The 23,986-nt window shown below is 44.2% G+C and overlaps 11 protein-coding genes across 11 annotated transcripts; 7 read left to right on the plus strand and 4 right to left on the minus strand.

Annotated features, from left to right (window-relative positions):
- Window positions 1–158: 158 nt before the first annotated feature.
- Window positions 159–1,306, plus strand: SAMD00019534_121460 (hypothetical protein; the record flags this gene model as incomplete). Its single annotated transcript, XM_012892701.1, has 2 exons — window positions 159–363; window positions 456–1,306. The coding sequence occupies 2 exons, from the start codon at window positions 159–161 to the stop codon at window positions 1,304–1,306; spliced, it is 1,056 nt and encodes a 351-aa protein (XP_012748155.1).
- Window positions 1,307–1,444: 138 nt separating this feature from the next.
- On the minus strand, window positions 1,445–5,391 carry SAMD00019534_121470 (hypothetical protein; the record flags this gene model as incomplete). Its single annotated transcript, XM_012892702.1, has 6 exons — window positions 1,445–3,520; window positions 3,592–3,719; window positions 3,793–4,174; window positions 4,238–4,447; window positions 4,516–4,848; window positions 4,945–5,391. The coding sequence occupies 6 exons, from the start codon at window positions 5,389–5,391 to the stop codon at window positions 1,445–1,447; spliced, it is 3,576 nt and encodes a 1,191-aa protein (XP_012748156.1).
- A 1,060-nt stretch (window positions 5,392–6,451) lies between these two features.
- SAMD00019534_121480 (hypothetical protein) lies at window positions 6,452–7,057 on the plus strand (the record flags this gene model as incomplete). Its single annotated transcript, XM_012892703.1, has 4 exons — window positions 6,452–6,509; window positions 6,582–6,645; window positions 6,727–6,831; window positions 6,928–7,057. 4 exons carry the CDS (start codon window positions 6,452–6,454, stop codon window positions 7,055–7,057), a joined length of 357 nt encoding a protein of 118 aa, XP_012748157.1.
- Window positions 7,058–7,352: 295 nt separating this feature from the next.
- Window positions 7,353–7,933, plus strand: SAMD00019534_121490 (hypothetical protein; the record flags this gene model as incomplete). Its single annotated transcript, XM_012892704.1, has 2 exons — window positions 7,353–7,516; window positions 7,591–7,933. The coding sequence occupies 2 exons, from the start codon at window positions 7,353–7,355 to the stop codon at window positions 7,931–7,933; spliced, it is 507 nt and encodes a 168-aa protein (XP_012748158.1).
- A 71-nt stretch (window positions 7,934–8,004) lies between these two features.
- SAMD00019534_121500 (hypothetical protein) lies at window positions 8,005–9,131 on the minus strand (the record flags this gene model as incomplete). Its single annotated transcript, XM_012892705.1, has 2 exons — window positions 8,005–8,226; window positions 8,697–9,131. 2 exons carry the CDS (start codon window positions 9,129–9,131, stop codon window positions 8,005–8,007), a joined length of 657 nt encoding a protein of 218 aa, XP_012748159.1.
- Window positions 9,132–10,085: 954 nt separating this feature from the next.
- SAMD00019534_121510 (hypothetical protein) lies at window positions 10,086–11,551 on the plus strand (the record flags this gene model as incomplete). The annotated part of the gene is made up of 4 exons (XM_012892706.1): window positions 10,086–10,404; window positions 10,479–10,758; window positions 10,828–11,281; window positions 11,351–11,551. Coding segments are annotated over 4 exons (1,254 nt in total), but the record flags the coding sequence as incomplete, so codon positions are not given.
- A 1,447-nt stretch (window positions 11,552–12,998) lies between these two features.
- On the plus strand, window positions 12,999–14,009 carry SAMD00019534_121520 (hypothetical protein; the record flags this gene model as incomplete). Its single annotated transcript, XM_012892707.1, has 1 exon — window positions 12,999–14,009. A coding segment is annotated over one exon (1,011 nt), but the record flags the coding sequence as incomplete, so codon positions are not given.
- A 630-nt stretch (window positions 14,010–14,639) lies between these two features.
- Window positions 14,640–15,694, plus strand: SAMD00019534_121530 (hypothetical protein; the record flags this gene model as incomplete). The annotated part of the gene is made up of 5 exons (XM_012892708.1): window positions 14,640–14,837; window positions 14,905–15,051; window positions 15,130–15,213; window positions 15,304–15,482; window positions 15,556–15,694. 5 exons carry the CDS (start codon window positions 14,640–14,642, stop codon window positions 15,692–15,694), a joined length of 747 nt encoding a protein of 248 aa, XP_012748162.1.
- Window positions 15,695–15,839: 145 nt separating this feature from the next.
- SAMD00019534_121540 (hypothetical protein) lies at window positions 15,840–17,663 on the minus strand (the record flags this gene model as incomplete). The annotated part of the gene is made up of 1 exon (XM_012892709.1): window positions 15,840–17,663. One exon carries the CDS (start codon window positions 17,661–17,663, stop codon window positions 15,840–15,842), a length of 1,824 nt encoding a protein of 607 aa, XP_012748163.1.
- Window positions 17,664–18,366: 703 nt separating this feature from the next.
- On the plus strand, window positions 18,367–19,679 carry SAMD00019534_121550 (hypothetical protein; the record flags this gene model as incomplete). Its single annotated transcript, XM_012892710.1, has 2 exons — window positions 18,367–19,505; window positions 19,595–19,679. Coding segments are annotated over 2 exons (1,224 nt in total), but the record flags the coding sequence as incomplete, so codon positions are not given.
- Window positions 19,680–20,605: 926 nt separating this feature from the next.
- SAMD00019534_121560 (hypothetical protein) lies at window positions 20,606–23,089 on the minus strand (the record flags this gene model as incomplete). Its single annotated transcript, XM_012892711.1, has 7 exons — window positions 20,606–21,594; window positions 21,649–21,900; window positions 21,977–22,228; window positions 22,307–22,392; window positions 22,466–22,610; window positions 22,675–23,006; window positions 23,070–23,089. The coding sequence occupies 7 exons, from the start codon at window positions 23,087–23,089 to the stop codon at window positions 20,606–20,608; spliced, it is 2,076 nt and encodes a 691-aa protein (XP_012748165.1).
- Between the last annotated feature and the right edge of the window lie 897 nt (window positions 23,090–23,986).

Consider the following 23,986-nt stretch of genomic DNA (forward strand, 5'->3'; position numbering starts at 1 on the left):
GTAATCTTGATCAATCTCAAATTATTAGATTCAGTGGATCGTCACTTCAAGTGTTCTGACGACCTTCAATACTCAAATCAATCAGTCCATTCGAATCAATCATTCATTGTAACAATACATACAAATAGATACAGATACATAAAGTGTGTGTGACAGAGATGGCAGGCATCTTGTCAACTGTGATGATTGGAGCACTGGCATTGGTGGTAGTCCGATACCGCTATGCACTATTCTTCTCAACATACCTATTGTTCATCTTCTCAGCCATTGCACTGAGTGATGTTATAATGACTGTATCAATTCCACTCTTACTTCTATCACGTAACCTATTCAGGAAGATAACAAACAAGATATCAAACACAGGTATGTCAGTCCAGTCGATCAATCGATCAATCAATCAATCAATCACACACTCACACACATACACACTCGATCAATCAATCAATTGCTTTAAGGTTGGCCATTGTTCACATTGGCTTTTGAGGTACTTGGAAGGAACAAGTTGATATTCACTGGCGATGACTTGTTGGCCGCACAAAAGACTGATCGCAATGCATTGGTGGTACTCAATCATACTTATCACTGCGATTGGTTGCTATCCTTCAGTCTTGGCGAGCGTCTCGGACGCATTGGCAACATCAAGATCGCCATGAAGGACGTGATCAAGTACATCCCATTCGTTGGAGTGGGAATCTGGGCCATGGGCTTCATATTCCTGTCGCGTCGCTGGCAGGACGATCAGAAAAAGATCAACAAGGCCTTTAGTCACTTGAAGCAGGATGGTGAGCCATTCTGGTTCGTCACACATCCCGAGGGCAGTCGTCTCTCTCCCAAGAGCCTGGCCGAATGCCAACGATTTGCTCGCGAGCGCGGCAACGTGCCATTGCTCGAGAACATCCTATTGCCACGACTCAAAGGCTTCGTGTCGTCTGTTGTGGCGCTACGCGACGAGACCGACGCCATCTACGACATGACGGCAGCGTATGCCAAGCCACCCGGTGGATTCATCCAGATGTTGTACGGCAATCACCCATCACAGATACATATACATTTGCGTCGCTTCGACATGGCCAAGCTGCCCAAGGACGAGGCCGAGGTTGGCACGTGGCTATACAACCTCTACAAGGAGAAGGACGACCTACTCAAACATTTCAAGACGCATGGACACTTCCCCGGCGCCCAACTCACGCACATGATGGAGTACCGTGCCTCCAAGTACATCCTCAACATGGTAATGTGGAGTGTGGCCGTGGCCATGTTCATGTACTCCTCTGTACAATTGTATTATTGGTCGTTTGGATTGTAGTCACTCGCGCGCGCGGCCATTCTAAGTTATGGATAATAAATAGTTTGGTTTATTGGTTCTTATTTGGGTATTTCGTTCGTCCAATGTCGGGGATTGATCGATCGATTGATCCCAACGATGAAATGGATGATGGTACTCTTATACAGGGGGGTTGGCAGCGGGAGAAGGCAATGGTCTGCTCTTGGAAGTGATCAACACTTTGGTCTGCGATGGTGGTATCTGTGTTGGTATCTTCTTGATTGCTGGTGCTGGCTTCTTGATCTCAGCGCTGGTAGCGAGATCATCAGAGTTGGCTGACTGATCAGACTCTGTTGGAGCAAAGGTTGAAAGGGGCAGCGATGATGGTGTTGGTGGCTTCCTGACGGGTGGTGAGATAGTACGGCGCTGTCCGCCATTCGCAATCGGCTCCTCTGGTTGTTGAGCAGTGTGAGCTGTTGTGTTCTCTGCTTGCGCTGGCATCTCCTTGCTGCCTCGTGAAGGAGGCATCTCCTTGCTACCTCTTGATGGGGCAGAGGCAGGTGCAGGTGTTGCAGGCGCGACATCTGATTGTGCCAACACATTAAGAAGTGAGTGGGCAGAGGGTGCCTTCCTTGTGGGGATGGATGGTCGCTTGGCATCGCCCTGATCCTGTTGGTCTGATGGTGAAGCCTGTGGGGTGGTTGGTGCAACAGTGGGAGGCGACACTCTTGTTGGAGGTTGTTTGGCTGCACCTCCGTTCTGGGGCATGACTGGCACGCCAGGCTTGACCATCGCGATCTTCCTGATGGGCACTGTTGGTTGTCCAGGTGTGGATTGTTCGCCACTGACTGAAGGAGTCCTAGTGTGGCCGCCACCAACTGGCTGTGTCTCGCCACTTGCCCGCCTGCTAAGCTCTTGCTGCAATTGCTGTTGCTGTTGCTGTTGTTGCTGGACGCTGCTGTTGTCTGCCTTTGTTGTTGTCACTGGCAGTATGTCGCTTGAACTAGGTCTCTTGACGATATCGATGTCTGATGGACCATTCTTGAGGCCAATATCGCTGGTGTTCTTCTGTACGACCTTGGGAGGTGGCTTGCGAATGAGCACTCCTTGAGGCTGCTCAGTGGGTGGAGCAGTCGCACTTGTCTTCTTGAGAATGCTCTGGTCGATGACTGGTGTTGATGGCGCAGTAGTCGTCGATGACTGTGGTGGGGCGACATTGGTCGCGCGGAGAGTGTCCCTGCGCACGGGTGGCTGCTTGAACACTGGCACACCAGCCATTGGCTTCATGGTGCTGGTGCCTGTGGGAGTGGAGTTGGTGGAGCTGTTGTTGGAGGCTGCAAGGTTGAGCTGTGAGCCAGAGTTGGTGTGTTGATGCTTGATTTGGTCGAGTGGCTGGAGCTTGAACTGAGGTGCAGTGGTGGGCTTTGGGATGGAAGTGCGGTCAGTCGACTGCTGCTCAGTGGTTGTCTGTGACACTGGCACTGGCTGTTGCTGATTCTTATGTGAGAGTGAGGTTGGTGCTGGTGGGGTAGGTGATAATGTGATATTGCTGTTCCTGCTGCTGGTTGGTGCAGGAGGCGATGGCGTAAGGATGACGCTGTCCTTCTTGGAGATGGTGGATCGTCGCGAGGGATTCTCTGCCAACTTGGATGGCACCACCACCTTGGAGCCTGGCTGGGCGGCGCCCATCATAGGCAGTGCGATCATCGACTTGGAGACGAGATGTGGCTCGGACTGCGTGCGAGTGAGGTCGAAGCGCCTCTCCTCCTCTGCGCGCTCCTTCTCCATCTCTTTCTCGGTCTTGAGCGTCTTGACCTGGTCCGACGGCTTGATGGCCATCTTTAGGCGACGCAGTGTGCCTGTCAGTGTCTCACGGTGCTTGCCGCTGCCACTGTGGCTGTGAGTGTGTCCAGACTCTGCGCTGTGTGTCGGGGATGTGGGCTCCGAGAAGCTCCCCTGTTGGCTGATCTGCTCGGGAGACAGCGGGGGCCCGGCCGTGGACTTTCGCTTGTCCCTCGAGTCCAGCAGTGAGTTCAGTCGCTTGAGTGGACGTGGGCGACTGAGCAGATGTGGTGATGAGCTAGACTTGGACTCCTTGCTCGGGGTAGGGGTGGGCTCTCCCTTATCGTTCAGGCCGATAAAGTCGAAGCAGAACAAGCATACCCTCACCGGCTTGTTCTTCTTGACATGTGGTACCAGTCTCTTTGAAGGGCTACATGTGCCACATACCACCTTTCCACAGTTCCTACAGTGATGCTATGATTCATTGATTGATTGATAGAGAGTGAGTGAGGTGTTGGATATGGTGCTTACTCGCCAATACATACCCTCCTGTTGATGACTGTGAATGCTCCATTGCAGAACATGCACTTGGAGGCCTCCTTGTCTGGGACCCAAACTGGGACCTCCACTGAGTCCAGGTCATGAAGGTTGGTATTGGTCGCACCTTCTTGAGCTAAAGATGATGGTGATGATGTTCCAAGTCAGCAATCATGTCATCCACTCAATATCCGCCAAATGACACATACTTATCTTCATTGACAACATGGAGAAGTCGTCCAGCCAGTGGTTCTTCTCCTTGACAGTGTCGGTGTAGACAGTGAATGACTTCTCAGTAGAGCTGATGATCTGGAAGGCATTCTTCTGGTTGTCCTTGTCCTTGAGATCCTTGATCTTGATGTCGTTCAAGTTCATCATTCGATGGAAAATGAAGGTGTTTGGTGCGCCACTTGTGCTTGGCGCTGTGAACGATGTGTTGGTAGTGGTGGTCGACTGGATCATCGGTGTGACGCCCTTGCTCGTATATATCAAGCAGTCCGAGAACAAGAAGAACCATCTAGGCTTGGGCACCTTGCGGCATACCTTCATCATTGATCCCTCTCTAACAAACACGCGAGTGTCCGTGATGATCTGTTGATTGAATGATTGATTAAGTGTTAGTCGATGTTAGGTCGATCAATCAATCAAACATACCTTTGGTCCACCGATCATGTCATTCTGGATCTTCTGCACCTTGAGCTTGTTCTCATTCTTCCTGATCTCTTCGTTGAGTATCTTTGTTGTCTGTGTGATCATCTCAAGGGCATCCCTCAGGTCGATGTAGTCCGGATGCAGCTGCTCAGTCTGCTCAACAATCTCTGACAACAACATCTTCATCCTCGGCATCCTTTGTACTGGCATGATCTGGATATATTTAATGTTAGAATCGACCAATCATTCAATCAATCAATCAAACAAAGTCCTGGACTTACAAGGAAAGATGTTAGATCCAGTCTGGACTGCTTCTGGCTGTCTCTGACTGTCTGCATAAAGGTTACAAAGGTTGGCTTCTTGTCGACCAGTTTGGCAATGAGGTCCAGGGCAGTGCCATGATTCTTTCCATACTCGATGTAGTCTTGGTAGTTGTTCCTGTGGTTGAGTATTGGCTTGCCGACATTCTCCGAGCCAGCCTCTAGCTGCTCCTCAAACTGTGAGAGCACTGACTCGCTCAGCTCCTTAATCTTCTCAATGCATGAGAATATGGCTGTTATATTCTCTGGTTCCAATATTGGAGGTTTGGTGATCCTCAATGGCTCCAAGTAGTTCTACACATTGTGATAACGTGCGCGAGTGTGTTGGTTAGTTGTTCACGCCACGCCACTCCATGCCACGCCACGCCAGGCCATTCCAAACTAACTTACACCAATGACATTGTTGAGATGTGAGAGGTATGCTTTCTCTGAGCTGATGACCTCTCTTACTAGCTTGTTGCGATGTGTGAAGCTGCTGTCATACTCCTCGAGTGGCTCGGGAACACTGCCCACGCTGCTGACATCAACACTCTCTGACAAGGCCATCGTGGACTCTGTATCGTATATCTCTTGGCTTTGATTGAAGTGGTTGCCAGAGGAGTATCCCTTTGGTGTTGATCCACCGTCCTCCTCCACTTCTCCATTGGCATATGATGATGAGTAACTATATTCAGAGTCATTATTGTTGTTGTGGGTGTCTGGTGCAACTGCCTCACTATAGCCCTCTGTATTCACATCGACTGGATAGTCATATGCTTCACCCTCCACTCCTCCTTCCAGGTGTTCCTGCTCTTGATGTTCATGCTCTTCCTGCTGTGGGTATGAGTCGTCCATCATTCCTTCCTTCCTCTCCTCCTTTTTGGATTGATTGATTGCTAATGATTGATGTTGATATTGATGTGATTATTTATGTTGATGATGATGTACACGCCGCTTGCTCTTAATAAATAGAATAAATAAGGTTGTTGGGATATTAATGTACAGGTTGATTGATTGATTGTGTCTCTTCTCTCTCTTGCTATGCTACACTGCTGTTGATGCTGATGTTGCTACTCAGACACATGTATACAACCAACAAGGTTGCAATAAATAATAATAAATATAGTAATAATGTTAAAGTTATAGACTGTTTGCTATATTAAAGCAAAGATATATATCTGTTTGATTGATCGATTTGAATGAATGAATGAATGAATATGAATGAATAAATAAAGACTTGTATCTGTATAACTATAACTTTGAATATGTTGTATGATTTACTTCCTTCCCTCCTGATATTCAATCAAACAGCAACAACAACAACAACAACAACAACTAGAATGAATGGATGGATGTGGATCAAGATTGATGTGGATGATGGTCACTCAATCACACCTCTCCTTCATTCCCAAAGTGCTTGATTGAGCCGATGGTTCAGTCAAAAAAATCAGACAAAGTGTGTTTTTGGTTGTTCTGGGCACCACAAACATCAGATTTTTATTTTGAACCAAACATTGCAATGTTTGTGTCCATACCATAGGACATGTAGCAAATTACACCTAAGTTATTCGTATTATACTTATATGTAGAAATAGATACATAATATAAGTTTGTTGACATACATATATATATTTGTGATCATATATTGACTTGAGTCAATAAAACAGTACTTAATCAATCAACCAATACAAGGCCATGACGATTACAATAATGGGCATGGTTTTGTGATAACCCCAAAATGATAGATGGGTTTTGGTTTGAAAAACTTGTGAAACAAGGATCCAACCCTAAAAACAGTACTTTTACATACCAACACACTGTTGGTTGCATTAGTCGTCTTCAATTTAAGATACAGATACATACATATACATTCATACTTATACATACATACATACATATATATTATATACATACAAGAATGGCAAAGTTCAAATTGGGTAACTGGGCTGCGATGATTGTACTATGTACTTCATATAGTATGTTCAATCATTCAATCATTCAATCATTCATTACTTTGATGATGGACTAACAATGTTCACAACAACTAGTATTGGTAGCAGTTGGTATCATGGCAACATTCTATCCAAGACAGTTTATTGGTATATATGCAATGTGAGTAAAGAACATAATAACAACAAAGGTTGATTGATTGATTGATTGACTGACCAATAACAACAACGACAACAATAACAGTATTATAGGAGTATTGTTGTTCCCTTTGACATGGGGATTCAAGTTCTTAGGTCCACTGCGAGCGATATTCCAACAATATATTGTAGCGGCTATTCTATGTCTGGTGTATGTTAATTTTATAATGATTATGATGGATGATAATGATGGATCACTCACTCACTCACGCATACTCTCATCAACATAATCAATCAATCAATATAGACTGAGCGCACCATGTTTCTTTGAAGTACCAACAGTGATTGGTGGAGCATGTTTGGTTATTGCGAGTCTCATCTATGCCATATCAGCATTCATTGGAGAGAAGGGCGATTACTTTGACAAGAGTGCATAATATTGTTATTTATTCAATTACCATCGCGACAACAACAGACTCCAACCTCGCTAGAGTACTCATATTTGTACTATACACAAACCTTATTATAATAACAACAACAACTCTCTCTCTTTGGTTGGTAATACATACATTCAATCATTCATTCATTCATTCATTCATTTGAGGACAATCATTGCAAAGATGTGATCTCATCTCAAACACAATCTTTGAAATTGAACACTTTTTGCATAGACATCATCATTGATTAGTTAGTAATTCTGATTCAACAACATATACATATAGAGATATAACAATGACAACAACAGCAACGACTGATGTAGTAGTAAAGATATCAAACCTTTCATGGCTACATGGAAAGTGGAGTGGACCTGGAAACGGTATCTATCCAACCATCAAGCCATTCAAATACACAGAGAACCTCAAGTTCAAGTTCAATGGCAAGCAGATTGAGTACAAGTATGATACTATCATCATCATCATCAACATCATCAACATCAATAATACTAATACTCAATCAAACAACACACAAGACAAACTACACTGAGTGCAAGTGGACAGTTGATGCACTTTGAGACTGGACTGGTTAGAGTTCTTCCAACTGGAAGGATTGAGATGACTATTGTACAGGGCAGTGGAGTAGCAGACTTTTATGAGGGTACATTGGAGACAAAGGATAACATGACATCGTTGACATTCAAGATGACACATATCAGTAGATCACCATGTGCCAGAGAGCCACATGTTACCAACGCACTTCGTCAATTCACGCTCGACACCTCCAACAACACTCTCCACGTCTACATGGAGATGGCAACAACTACCACTCCACAACTAGTCGAACATCTTCGTAGTGAACTCAAGAAGTTGCAATAAACATGCGAGCATGCTGTCAGACATAAGTTAAGTTATCCATCGAGTGTTTATTGGTTGCACTGGCAGTTGACTTAGAACTTGAGGGCGTGTGGGAACTCACCGGAGCGGAGGAAGAACTTGGTCTTCAAGTAGAGGCACAACTCCTTCTGACCCTTGAGGGCGGCCAAGATGGCGGCATCGACGGCCTTCTGGTCGGCAACGCGAGCCTCTGGGAGCTGCTTCTTCTCCTTCTTCTCGGTCTTCTTCTCGCCGTCCTTGAAGAACTCGCCCTCGGACTTCTTGGTGGTGGCCTTCTTCTCGGCACSGGAAGTAGGCGTCGTTGATCTTCTCGTCAACCTTGACGTTGGCAATGTTCACCTTGGTGGAGGTGGCGATGACGTAACGCTGGTCAATACGTCTCAAGGGGACACCGTTCATTCTGAATGGACCTGTAAGAGTTGGATGCAAACAGATAGGGAGTATGGTTGGTTAGAACCACTGATGATTCAAGTAGGTGATGGGTAGGAGGCGAGCGGATGCGCATGTACGGACATCATATCGACACGCCATCAAGACATCAGCATCGTCCACCATGCAAGAGAGGGAGCGATGAGGATGCAGATGTGTGGAGTAGCGAAAGAACGAAGCGAGCTAGTCTATTGCCCCGGTCCATCGAAACTATGCGATGCGGACCAGGACGAGACTGTTGTTGCCCGTCGTCTGACGTCTAGGGGGTGATGCCGATGCGATCCGTCGTTGATCCTCCTACATATTTATCACCTACGATGATCATAGTATGTCGTGTCGACGATGTTGTGCGATGGTCGAGGCGGGGTGAGTACTTACCGGTGATCAACAAGAGACCAGAGGTGAGCTGCTTCAAGAAGACAACACGCTTGCCAGCGAAACGACCGGCAACGACGATGAGGACGGTACCTGGGGTGATGGACTTGCGGAGGGAGATTGGGGCGACGCTGTGAGCACGGTTGGCAGCACGGACCTCACAAGCATCAACTGGGGCGTATCTTGGGACCTTCTCCTTGAGCTGGACCTTCTTGCCTCCCTTGATGGTGGCCTCACGGACAACTGGGGCTGGGGCAGCCTTCTTTGGGGTGACGACCTTGTTCTTCTTGCACAAGTAGATGCGGGTACGCTTGGCGAGGGTACGCTTGCTGAACTTGCGGAGGCCTGAGGCAACGAGTGGGTTTTCAATAGCCATTTGTGAGTGTCTGTGGTATCGATTGCGATTGATTGATTGGTATTAGAATGATGTTGATACTAGGATGATGATATCATTGATGATTGTTCGTCATTGTATAAGTCCTACCTGTGGATACCTGTTATTCGATGGATTCTGGAATGAATGGTCAATTGAATGAAAATCGCTCGCTATCACATCAACTGGTCGTGGTTAGTGCATGAGAGTGTAAAGTCGAAACAAAAAAACAAAACTTCAATTAATTATAAAAAAAACAAACTTGATTTGACCTCTAGAAGTTCGTAAATAATCATACAATGATCTGAAATGATGGTTAAATGAATGAATGAATGTAAGGAATAACAGTTCATTTGGATAATAGACCCATTATATATACACACCAACTTTATATAAAAAGGATATGATCTAAGGTTTATCAAATCAAGCTTGATGACATGTATTCAATTGAAGATGAACATCACCTGTTCGTGAATGATATAAAGAGAAAGAGAAAGAGAAAGAGAAAGAGTAATGTAGGAGTGAATGAAAGAATGAATGAAGGAAAGAGAGACTTCCCACTATCTCTGAAAAAGGTAATAGGAGATGTGAGTGTGTGAGTGTGTGTTGGACATAGTGACCATGTCAAAGGGACAACATCTGGAGACTGGACTGGACCATGTTAGTAAGTCCGACATCCTTAATAATAATAATAATAATAATAATAATAATAATATTAGTATCTATTACATTTCCAAAGATAAATAATATATAAATAATCAATCAAATAGATTAGTATTAATAAGAGAACAAACAACAAATGGATGACAACAATAATAATATTGATAAAGTTGAGATTGATACTCAGCAACAACAAGAGGATCAATCAAARGAATGAGAAAGAAGTTCCACCAATACCAAATATCCCATCAATCAAAGTGGATGAAGTCAGTTTAGAATCATTGGAAGACAATGATAATGACAATGACAATGATGGTGATAAARGTTGAGAAACATTCAAAAGTAGGAGAGTTGAGTCCATCATCGAGACGACTCAAAGATAAATCAAAGGACAGTGATAAATACTTGGATGAGATATTATCACCTAGTTCTCCAATTGGACAATTCAAGAAGAGCATTGATGACCGACGACATCGATTCGTAGACCAAAAGATGTTGGCCAAACTCAAAGTCCTCGAGTTTGTAAACAGCAGGCGAGAAGAATTCGAGCAACTCCTTCTCAAGAAAGGCGCCTCCGACCTCCTTCGCACCGGTGACAAGTTGGCCTTTGTCATGGGTATGTGTTCCATACCATCATTCATTCATTCAATCAACTAATCATTCATTCAATCAATTATTCAAACATGGTAGGTGTATTGAACTTATGTATAATATCCTTTGTATATGGCCGCGCTCCGAAGTATATCCCGGATGTATTTGCGGTGGAGTTCTGTCTTGGATTTATACTGAGACTGTATTCATATCGCAAGAAGAAGCAACATTACTTCCTCTTTGACTATTGCTACTATGCCAACTTCATGCTACTTTGGTATACTCATGGACCCGAGTACGTACGTAGTTCCACCGTCCTCTTCAAGATATGTTTCAGTTTCTGTAATGGTCCACTAATGTGGGCAATTGTTGCTTGGAGGTATGTAGTCCATCCATCCATCCATTGATTGATCGAGAATGATAGATTGACCATTTTGAACAAACTTAGGAACTCATTGGTATTCCATTCACTTGATAAGGCCACTTCAGTATTGATACATATACTGCCAGCTATTGTTACGGCCAGTGTGAGATGGCATATATTACCAGCGACTCATCCAATTGATAAGGAGTCATTGACGGCAACTTGGACAGAGACATTCTGGATACCAATGTTCTTTTACTTGCTCTGGCAGACTATATATGTATATGTTATGTTGTTGCGACAGAATACTATACGTGAGAGAAACTATATAACTACATTGAACTTCTTGACCAATCATCAAAGCAATAGTATAGTCTCACGTATACTCAACATCCTGCCAACCAAGAAGGTCTACATATTCATGCTATCACAACTACTCTACACCATCCTCACCATGCTACCATGCAAGATACTCTACAACAACATGAACCTTCATCTCGGATACATTGTCTGCATGCTATTGGTGTGCATTTGGAATGTGAGTAGTACCCTGACCTCTCATTCATCCATTCAATGGATTGATTACTAACCTTATCTTATACGACAGGGCGCCAACTATTATATTGAGTTCTTTAGCACTCACTATGTTAAGCAACTGAAGGAGAAGGAGCAACGATGGAAGAAGACTATTGTGTCGTCGTTTGGTGCAGGTGACATGTCACCAATGATGCAATCATCCACAAACCAATCAACAACATCGGACAACGCAATCGGTGAAGTAGGCTCCTCGCCCCAGCTCCTGTCGGTTGGTGGAGATGGCAACAACTGATTGGATTTGATTGGATAGATGGACCATGTGGATAAGATTAATTGATTGATTCATTGATTGAATAAGAATTAATTGACGGCTGGCCAGTCAGCCGTTGTTTGATTGTTAACAAACATTAAACTTCCTTTTGACAAAGGGAGAGACACAGGGTCATGTGACCATACCATACCATACCATATCAAGTGATGCCACACTTCAAAGATCCAACCAATATTACATCTTACAAATGCAGGTCAAATCATTCAGGTTGCAGGTACACTTCGCCATGGAATTGACATTGACAGTCTGTCTGAATGATCATTCAATCAGAAGTGATAAATATAGACGCACTAAGTGTTGTGTGTTGTGCTTATACATACGTGTGAGATGGTACTGCTTGCTGCTGTGTAGATGTTGGGTCATCTACAGATGTTTCCCATTTAGGTAATAAATGACTGAATAGAGCGATCAGTTCAGTTGTCTGTCTGTGTGTGTGGTATGTTTGTGTCCTTTCAACGTCTTGATGCATGGATGGAGTCAATCCGGCGGAGTGACACAAAGCAAGAGGCAGGCCAACAAGTGATTGAATGCTCACTCATTCATATCACATCATATCATTGACATTCATCATAAGTCATTCTGTTTATTCGTGCAGAGCATAGATAAGCACAGATCATCACCCACTACACACAGCAACACAACACCAAACGCACCGAAGATCAAAAAACTCTTGTGTTTGGAACTACCCCCACACCAATTCCCACAATCACCTGAACGATCACCCCGTGTGTGTCATCAAATCAAACAAACACACTCACATTCGCCCACACAAGCAACACACAGCTAACACCACTTTGGAGAATTAATGCCACTCACAGCTTGATGATGTCCAACCACAATGATGTTTATGTGTTGATCAAACAAGCTGATGAATGTATCGATCACTCACTATCACTCCAATGTGTATGAATGAATGAATGCATGATTGACTGTTGTGTGTGAGTGTTCGCGAGTGCTCTTGGACATACCAATCAATTCTTTGTCCATGATCGACAGCTCAGCTAAGTCACTGACTGACAGTGCCACGGCTAAATATAGTGTGGCCACCATTGATCAGCACCTGCCAACAGCTCCTGATGTTATTTTTGGTAGGTAGCCTGTCCATGACCCGGGCTCAATCCACCAATATATATAAACATGGAATGATCCATTCCATTTCATAATCAGTCAGTCAATCAGTCAATCAGTCAGTCAATCAGATTTAAATAAGCAACAACTACAACAACAACAATTACATCAATAACAATTACATCTCATCGATCGACACTTATACTTAACACTCATTCATACACTCATACACTCAATCAATCAATCAATTATAACATTCGATCAATCAATCAATCAATCATACCATCTCACTACCACCCATCATTCAATCATACATCTTATGGATTTTGAAGATCAACTGTATACTACCCTTACTTATAATATGAACGAGAGAATGAATAACTCCAACTCCAACTCCAACTCCAACAACTCAAACAACAATCACTTGAACAGCATGCTCCATCATTTGAACAATAGTTATAATATGAAGGAGAGTGTAAACAATCACGTGCTACACTACCACCCATACGCCAAGCCCACCCCCACCATCCAGGTGCCCCAACATCAACTTCTCCACCCACAACAACAACAACAACAACAATATCCAAGCATTTACCAATCTCCACTCATGTCCATGGTGCCCAACTCATCGCCATTCGTGTCGCCACGCGGCTCCACCCCACCCCAACTGTTCCTCTGCTCCACGCCCACAATGACCTCGAGCTCGCCATCGATTGGCGTCAGCTCCGACTCGATCCGCCTCGAGTATGGCGGCAGCCAGGGCGACCTCAGCGAGGCCACCTCGCCCAAGAAGAATGGATTCTTTGAGATGACCGCCAACCTGCTCGACCTTTGCAAGAGGATCGACAATGAGCGTGGCGTCTCGGAGGAGAAGTCCAAGATGCTCACGCTGCTGCACGACGAGCTGGACATCATTGTCAAGCGCATCAACAAGGTCAAGAAGAACAAGCTGCCCTACGCGCCAATATTGCCAGAGAAGGCCAAGAGCGACTTTATCGATCTGCGTCCACGCCGCAACAGACGCTGCAAGTTAGTGCAGAAGGAGAACGAGGACAATTTGCAGTGCTTGAGATGTGGCACCAAGGAGTCGCCAGAGTGGCGCAAGGGTCCAGATGGATGCAAGTCATTGTGCAACGCCTGTGGACTATACTACGCCAAGACCAAGAAGCGCGAGTCAGAGTTGAGTGATAGCAATGGCAGCATCAACATCGCCTCTTCCACTCAACAGTTGGTCACCAAGAAGCAAGCACCATTGAGCAGCATTATCAACAGTGGCAGTGGTAGCAACAGCAGCACTTCGTTGATCAGCATCAATAGTTTGATCAACAATTGAATTGATTGATGAGTTCCAGGTCCTGTCCAAATCCAGCCCCACTCACTCAATCATTCAATCAATCAATCAATCAATCACATTTTTCACCTAACCAACTCAACACAATTGTAACAGTAGTCAATCAATCAATCACTCCATACATCAACATCAACATCCAAATAATATCCAGCAATCTACAATTTTGATTGCCATCATTCGTCCAATCCCAAGTCCAATCAAGTTCAATCCAAGTGCATTCCAGCGAGTCCTCAAATTGTACAATCTGCTCGCCAACAATCAATGTTGTACATTAAGTTTTACAATAACCTTCACATTAGAATAAACTATTCTGTCCCCTTTGGTTCCAACCATATATATCATTATCATTCTCTATCTCTTTATCACTTGATCTCAAACTCAACCCATACCCTTACCCTTGCCCTTGCCCTCACACACTTCAGTCGTTCGTTCGTTTTTCATTCAATTCAAAATAAATAAATAAATTAAAAGAGTTGTGTGTGAGGAGATGATTTTGAGAAACGACCAAGTCGATGATTGAGTATCACGCTCATCTCTTTATCTCTTTCAAAAAGTGTAATAATAATATATAACACATCACATACAATTCATACAATATATAATAATAGAATGTCAGAAACAGTTGATACAGCGTCAGTAGCTACTAATATAGAGGCACCTGTTAAGGAGATTGCATTGGCCTCAATCGATAAGGAAGTAAAGAAGAACAAGAGAGCTAGAGATGATGACAATGACATCGATCAGGATATGGCCGATACAGGTCCAAACAAGAAGCCAAGCTTCCCTCAGATTACAGTTGAAGATAATGTATGTGTCTATTATCATTGATTGATTGATTGATCAATATGCTAACGTGTACATCATCATTATACAGGGAGGAGTACAAATTAGAAAGATTACAATCCCACCCAACAGAATGGCACCACTCAAGGGTAACTGGCAACAGATCTATGAACCAATCGTCAACCATCTTAAGCTACAAATCAGAATGAACCTTCAATCAAAGAAGGTCGAGATTAGAGTATGTGTCCTAAACCTTTGATTGAATGATTGATCGACATCATTATACTCACTCATTCACTCAATCAATCAATCTTAGACATCAGAGGGTACACTGAATCCAGGTGCATTGCAGAAGGCCTCTGACTTTGTACATGCCTTTGCTCTTGGTTTCGAAGTTAATGTAGGTTTGAGTTAATCGATGGAGTGGATGAAGACACGCGACCAACTTGATGTCCATCATACTGACCCTGATCCCATCATGAACACACAGGACGCCATTGCTCTGCTGAGGCTCGACGATTTATATATAGACTCATTCGATATTGAAGATGTAAAGACACTGAAGGGAGATAACCTGTCACGTGCTATAGGACGTATTGCTGGAAAGGACGGCAAGACCAAGTTTACCATTGAGAACACTACCAAGACAAGAATAGTGTTGGCTGACAAGTATGTTGATGAATTGATTGATTGACTTAACTGATCGCCTAACACATCCATCCATCCAATCCCAATCAATCAGACGTATCCATATTTTAGGATCATATGCCAATATCCGTGTTGCCAAGGACGCCATCTGTAACTTGATTATGGGTTCGCCGCCTGGAAAGGTCTACGCCAAGCTTAGAACTGTGGCCACACGTATCTCTGAGAGGTTCTAAAAGGCGAGCTTGCGCGAGTCTTGCTCCTCAATCCACACACACGCAATCATTGACATCAATAACAATAACACATGGTGTTGTTATCCTTTAAACTTAAGTTAACTTTATTATGAGTCGACAGCGACGATGGCGAGGACTACGAGGACTACGACGACTTGGCCATGGCGTCATTGAGGATCTTGCGAATTGATGGAGTCTGTCTTAGGAGCTCGCGAGCAGCACTTGGCGATTGGAAATGGCCGGAAGCCAATAACAGGGCCACTGGAATGATGTGAGTGATGTTGTTGCGCTCGGCATGCTCGATGTGTTTGTAGACTGGCGCAGTGTCGATGTCGGCTGGCACTGGCGTGTCCTTGTCCAGGCTGTATACTGAACGGAGTAGACACTGTCTGGCGGTGTTGTCGTCTACGCCAAACAACTTGGCAACAATGCCACATGATCGATAGTATAGCTTGTTGTTTGTCAATCCCAAGTCGATCATTCTGTTTCCAAACACCTTGCCGGCCAGTACAAAGCCACCGGTCGTCACTGCGTTCAATATCCACTTCAATGACATCTCGATATATGATGGCACGCCATCAATCTCCTTGAATGGTAGTTGGATGTTGATGTTTGTAGTTTTGTTCCCAAGGACCAGCTGTGTAAAGGGGGGATTGGTCGCGGGGAACATGATCAAGTGAATACTTGGTATGTTGTCGTATGTTTGATCTCGTTTGATAATGGCCGTGACTATTGGCGCGAGGGCAATGAGATCGATGCCGCCAACAGCCACTGGTGGCGCGATCAAGATGACTGTGTCGCGTGAGGTAAGAGTTGGGATGATCTTGTCTTGGAAGTGAGCCTGGGAGATACAGTACTCCTCAGATATGTGTGAGTGATCACCATCGGCGTTCTGCATTGCCATCCATCCACTCTTGCCATCGGCCGAGTCCAGTATGAATCCACGTACGTCAAATGCACCAGCGCCAAATGTTGGAACTGTCTCTGAGGCGTCGACAAAGCCGACCACGCCAAGACTATCCTGGCCCAGGTAGTATACATGTCCGCCACTCAGCAATGAGTGTCCGGCTGCTGCAACCAATGGCGCGATGGTGTCCTCATGTCTGTATGTTGCACGACACACTTGCTCGTACTCATTCAATCTGTTGATGATGGTGGCGTACACGTCGATATCTGGATTGCTCGACATTGATATCGAGAGTATGAGCTCCAGGAGGATCTTGGTCGCGCTTCCAGACTTCATTCGCGTCGATCCAGTGAGTGGCTCGGGTCCGACCACAGGGTTGATGATGAAGCGCTTCGTGGGTGCAGTACGCGCGCTCTGCTCCAAGGCGCGTGCCACATCGGCAAAGGACTTGTCCCACTTCTCGATTGGATTGACTCGTGCCAACTCGATCGGATTGAAGCCCATCAGTGAGATGATATGACGTTGAGAACTGCTGTCACAGCTGAGCAGTCTGTCAATCTGGCCGGCTACATAGGGTGCGCTGAGGCCGCATGTCACACCGATGTACACGACTGTGGAGTTGGGTCGCGCGAGTATGGCGTCGATGTCAGTGACGGCGCGAACGAGGTCGTCCTCCGCGCCTTCAATGCCAACAGTGAGTGCTCTATCTCCACCAGCGATGAGGTAGTGGTAGTTGACGTTGTTGGTCAGATGTGGTGTGGACCAACGTCTGGCAGAGTTGGCCAAGAAGAAGGCCAGACGTCCACTTGTGCCAGCACCGGCGACCACGATATCCACAGTCTTTTTGCCGTCACTGCGACAAGACTGATGTATAAGATCACGGATTGATTCAATCATATTGGTCAATGTTTGAATTGAATCATTGTCGTTCAGACCAGAGTGATGTCTGTAGCCACTAAATATCTGGCCATCAGTCTGTCTAAACAATCTGATCATCTCCAGTGGTGACACACTATCCAACCCTGTCGTCAACTCATTTGGTGTCTCTGTTATTGCTTGCATATCCTATCTCTCTAACTTTCTATGTAATATGTTTGTATTTTGGAAGACGAACGATGATCATCTTTGTAAAGATTGATTGAAATGAACAATTTCGATCACTTATTTGATAAAATATCTACTTTATGATCAAGATTGTTGCAATAGCAACAACCCGTAACTCTCTGTCATATTGTTAATTGTCCGAGTTTACTGTTCAACAATATCTCCTTCTTCTCCCCAACGTGTTGGCCTCCCTTTCCCATGAGAAACCAAGTCTGGTGGGCTCAACCTCTGCTAGACTTTATGTTCAATTAGAGATTGGATGTTTATCGTGTCCATTCTCTATAATCACCTAATCAATCAATAATTTATCTTTTATTTCTTGTTGATTTTTTAAAATAACAGACTTTGTAATATATGTTAGTTAGGCAAAGATAGTCTTGGGATTGGTGGTATTGTTTGTGATCAACACTTTGGGTGAATGAGTGAGTGGGTGTGCGAACTGATTGATGATCATTGGGGGGAATGGGTCTAGTTGCATTCCCAAATAGCCCATAACCTATCAGAGTCAATTTCATTCATTACATCTTACCGTTCAACTTCGACACATCTTAAGAGATAACAACCAGTGTGATCACACTCACTCAATCAATCATTCATTCATTCAATCAATCAATCAATCAAAATCAAATATAAGATACAAACAAAGATTAAGGAAGGAAGAATGACAAAGGAAATGATTAAAGTTAACAACGAGCATAGGATAAAGACACATATCAACAGTTTGCCTGTGAGATTGTTGTTGGGCCCAGGTCCATCGAACTTGCACCCACGTGTCAACCAGCAGTTGTCCACAAACATGGTGGGCTACACTGATGCCGGCTACTACCAGGTGATGGACGAGACCATGGAGATGTTGCGCTACCTCTTCCAGACCAACAATCACTTCACCATCCCCGTGTCGGGCGCAGGCACCGCCGCCATGGAGGCCTGCGTGGCCAACTTGATCGAGCCCGGCGACAACGTAGTCTGCTGCGTGGCCGGCTACTTCTCCGACAGGATCTACCAGATGGCCCAGAGATACGGCGCCAACATCCACAAGATCGACAAGAAGTGGGGTCAGTGGGTGACGCTCGACGAGATCAAGGAGGCACTCATCAAGCACAAGCCTCGTCTGCTCACAATGGTGTTTGGTGAGACGAGCACAGGCATCAAGCAGGCAATGGACGGTGTTGGACAGCTGTGTCGCGAGCACGACTGTCTACTGATGGTCGACGCTGTTGCCGCGTTGGGCGGTGTGCCCTTCTTTGCCGACGAGTGGAAGGTCGATGCATGTTACACTGGCGGCCAGAAGTGCCTCAGTGGCCCACCAGGCATCAGCCCTCTGACGTTCGGCCCACGCGCATGCGCCAAGATCGCCGCCAGGAAGACACCCGTCGCCAACTGGTACCTCGACGCCAACTTGCTCGCTGGCTACTGGTGTCCAGAGTACAACCTGAGCGACAGCAGTGTCGCCTCACCCAAGCCCCTGCGCAGATACCACCACACAACACCTGCCAACTTGATATACTCTTTGCGTGAGGCCGTGCTGATGGTGTGCGAGGAGGGTCTGGAGAATGTGTGGGCACGTCACCAGGATGCCGCCAAGGAGCTGTACAAGGGTCTCGAGTCGATTGGTGCTGCGCCACTGATCCCCGACGGTGAGAACAGCTATGAGCAAGGTGGTCGTCTGTACAGCTTGACCACCGTTCAGGTACCAGCTGGTGTCGATGCCAAGCTTGTAATGAAGTACCTTCTGGACAACTACAACATCGAGATCGCTGGAGGTCTTGGCGAGTTTGCTGGCAAGGTTTGGAGAGTTGGGTAAGTACTACTCTGCCCCATGTAGGTCACAGGACGCAGTCATACTGACCCATCAATCATTCAATCAATCAATCAATCAAACACTCCAGTCTGATGGGATTCAATGCCAACAAGCCAAATGTGAGGTTATTGATTACAGCATTGGCAGAGGCCATCAAGTCAGTCAAGGCCAACTAATTAAATGAATGAACGAATGATGGATCGATGAAGTTGTTGATCGATTCATTGATTGTGGACAATGACATCGATTGGTTTATTGGTAACTCACCATTTAGTATTACCAATAATGGTTGGGTACACCTGGCCGTGGCCGACACTCATCTCTCTCTCTCAATCTCTACTTCTTCTTCTCGGCCTGTTCGTTGATAGCCACGATATTGTGTGACAATGCAACCATCATTTCAATGAATCCATCTTTGTCTTGAATACTACTTGGGAGCTCAATGTTCTTGAACAGATCCCTTCCAATCTCACCTTGAGCAGAAGTGGTAGTGCCAGAGGCAGTCAAAGGATTGGTGAAGGTTGTCACACATATCTTTGGTCTAGGAGGTGGAGGGCGTTCGGGACCATACATGGGCAGGGTATTGGCTTGGCATTGTCATTGGTAGTTTGGTCGTTGACATGTGTGGACTGTGAAGAGAGATCAACTTTGAAAGTTCTAGAGTTGATTATACTCTTCTCTTGTGGTGGTCGGCTACAACTTGTTGCCACATTGGCCATAAGATCACCAATTGTAATATTAGGTCCTTGAGTTTGATCATGATTTGGTCCAAACACCAAAGGTTTGTCCAAAGATATTGGATCATATAATCTAAACAAAACTGATCCCTTCTTCTCATTATTATTATTATTATTATTACTCATTTTGGATCTAATAAAAACATTAAACAAACAATGATATTATTCCTCAACTTTATCCCTATTTATCTCTATATATACACTACAATGACTTAACAAGGTGATAGACAAAGTGATAGAGTCTATCAATAATGTTGGGATTTAAACTAAATTGTGAAATTGATTGGTTTGACACAGGGACAACATTGCAAACAGAATATTTAAAATTGAATACTTTAATGTGGGTGTTGGTGAATCCAGACTTAATTATGTTTTGATGGCACAGACCTCAGTTTGCTACTGCCAACACTTGAACTCTTTTTGAACTTGGCCATGTAAATATATGATATCTTCTTCCTATAACATAATATAACTGCTACTATTACAGCCAGGACAACTACTCCAATTGGCACTATAATGGCAATGAGCAACCAACTTGTTTTGGCGGACGGGCATTCCACATGTTGTGTATCGATCAACAATGAGAAGTCTGGATCGATCCTGCATGCTCGACACTGTGGTAGATTGATGCCGATGTAGGTGAGCTGTGATGTGCGCGAACCAGTCGTGTTGATCACTTCGTTGATGATACGTGTAGCGCGTCCATCGGCCAGGGCCACGGGGAGGAAACGACCAAAGTACACCGTGTCCTCAAACCTGACCTTGATGTACGAGAGACTCTTGGATTGCGGGTCGTCGTACGTGGTGGTCGAGTCAAACTCGCATTGTGGCTCCTCGAATTCGGTCAAGTTGGTCATCTGATTGGCAAAGACTGCTCGCAATGAGTTGAGGTTGTTGACGAACTGCCATTCATTGATGTCCACCGTCATCTTGAGTGCGCCAGGTGCGAGGTTTACATCTAGTCCACCAAATGTGAGTGATCTTGCTTCGGTCGAGTACTCGAATGTAACGGCCACCTCCAATGATGAGGCGGGGAGCATTCCATAATGATAGGTTGTCAATGAACCATTGACTGATGTGGTAAAGTTCCATTTGTTGGTCAATATCGATCTGACGACATTGCGAGATAGGTCCAACTCTTGTATCTCCACCAAGTTGAAGTCCAACTTTGAACGACTACTTCCCAAGTTGGTTGATGAGTTTGAAGGTTGAATGACAACATTCGGATTGAGCTGGAACTCACATATCTGACCACCATATCCATTCGAACATTGACATTCTCCATCAACACATGTTCCATGTTTACTGCACTCATATCTTGGTCCACAGTTAAACTCCTTGGTAACAGGGTCTGTGATGATGAGTTAGTCCACGATCAATAAATCAAACAATTCATTAAACTTACCAATGTATAATATGTTGGAAGACTTGAACTGGACACCATTGACAGTGACTGTGAGGTTGGCGAATCCAACTGGCAATGGACCATCAACTTGTGTTAGGATATGAGTGTCATCGCCACTGTGTAGTTGACAATCCTTTCCATTGATGTTGACTGTCATCTGACCCACTGTTGCACCTAATCCAAAGAATCCCTTCAATTGGAGTGTACCACCTTCAGTAGTAAAAGGTGATGCGTATGTAACAATTGGGAAGTCTATGTTGTTGATTGAATGAATAAGTGAGTCAGTGATTGATTGGTCATGAGTGTGGAATTGGATGTAGATACATACTCTGAGTGTAGGCTGATTGGATGAATGATTGATAGGGTGTTGAGATGTTGGCCATCATGGTGACAGTTGGGTCAACTACAAAGGATGTGATGGTACATTGAAGTACATCAACCTTTTGTTGTGTGACAGGGCATGGATGATTGCCAACCACGATATTGTAAGCAAAGAAATCTGGCAAGTGGAATGTACCATTGACAACAACAATCAATGAGTTATTGCTCAAGTATCCTGCAACTCCTTGTACCTTAGTCCCTATATTAATTAATTGAAAGTGTGAATTGAGTGAGTAAGTGATTGAGTGATCGATTGGATGAGGATTAATGAACATACAGTCTGTTGCCCATGAGAATGTCATTGGGATGTTGGAATCTGAGAACTTGATTGTGCTTGTACCAATTCTCTCGATTGCTGAAATACTAGATAATATTGGATATCGCTAATTAATTATTTGATGTTGTCTTTGTGTGTGTATGGATGGAATGTACTTACGACATCTGACTGTTAGCAACCTTCACACTGGCACTAACTTCTGACATGTTTGTTGTTGGTGTTCTGAATCCCAAATTGGTACCAAGTAGTAAGAAACTCTTTGAAGTATCCTTGATGAGATAGAATGTTTTGGACAAACTGACACCTGATATGGCGAGAAGTGTTAGTGTATGATTGAATAACGGGGATTGGATACGATTGATACATACTGCAATTGAAGTTCTGTGGGAATTGCACTTGGCTACCAACAAAGTATTGCTGGGTATAGCTCCAATAGCAGAAGTAACAATTGGGAATATTTTGAATGCCAGTGTTGCGGAAATCAAAGAAGGTAAGTCTGCAGTGTGACTCTAACAGAGGGCCTACTAGATTGGGATTGTCCTTGAGATTCATACTTGAAACATTCATGTAGCTGGGGATGGCACCGGCCATTGTGCCGTTGGTCACAAACAAAGTTGAGAATGACTCCGAGGTATTCTTGGAGAACCAAGTTGTTGGAGGCATTGTAAGACTATCTTTTCCAACTCTATTAAGCATGGACCTGTATTGTATTGTATTGATTTGTGAGTGATTGAGTTATTGTGAACAACTCAATCATACTTACACAGTAGACATATCAAACATATTGGTAATGGGCACTGTATAAGTGTTGTAATACCTAATTATGATCAGTGATTAGCATTGTTGAATGAATTAATGAATGAATGAATGAATTGTTGAGTTGGCAGTATTTACAAATCTTTCAATAAAGGTTGATTGGTCAGATCACTTGGGAATATATTTCCTTTTGAAACACTCCTGTGTAGTTAAGTGAATATAATGTAATGTTAGTCATAGCTCTCACAAACACTGCTCAACCAATCAGATACTAACAATGTCATTAGGCCCGTGCTTACACCCACGAGGGTCACATTGGACATTTCAAGAGAGTTTGTTGTTGTAAAGAGTGAACTATGGAAGTGTTTGGTAAATATTATTTAGTTAGTTGGTCAATTTGGTGATTGATTAATGGCCAGATTGTTGACAAACTAACCAATAAAATAACATAACATACAATGTGTCTACTTTAGGAACTTGGTAATAAGCAGTAACTACCTGGTTCACAGCCAGATAACTAATGATTGAATGAATTTGGATGATTAGTAATTATTTGATTGATTGATTGATGATGGAAAGTTATGCCTACAGAGTTCGAAGATTTGGATATCTCTCTGGTGTAAAGTTGAATGTTGCGAATGCCATCGGTGTTTTTGGATAATTTAATGTCCTGTTGTTTTTGTGATCGATTGCTTAATATATGTGTCTTGTATCCTGAGAGCTAGTACTGACTGTACTTACAATCTTGTTAGGTTTGGATAGGATAAGGAAGGGTCGAAATATACCTGGCTGGAGGTGTCATCTACATAAGAACCAGCAATATTGATATCTGGAATCTTATCAAACATACTTTGTGGAATATCACCTTTGATAGTTTGTCCAAGAAGTCTATATATTGTTGGTGGAAATGAAGTAAGTAAAGAA

Source organism: Acytostelium subglobosum (assembly GCF_000787575.1).
Source record: "Acytostelium subglobosum LB1 DNA, scaffold: scaffold38, whole genome shotgun sequence".
Classification (NCBI taxonomy): domain Eukaryota; phylum Evosea; class Eumycetozoa; order Acytosteliales; family Acytosteliaceae; genus Acytostelium; species Acytostelium subglobosum.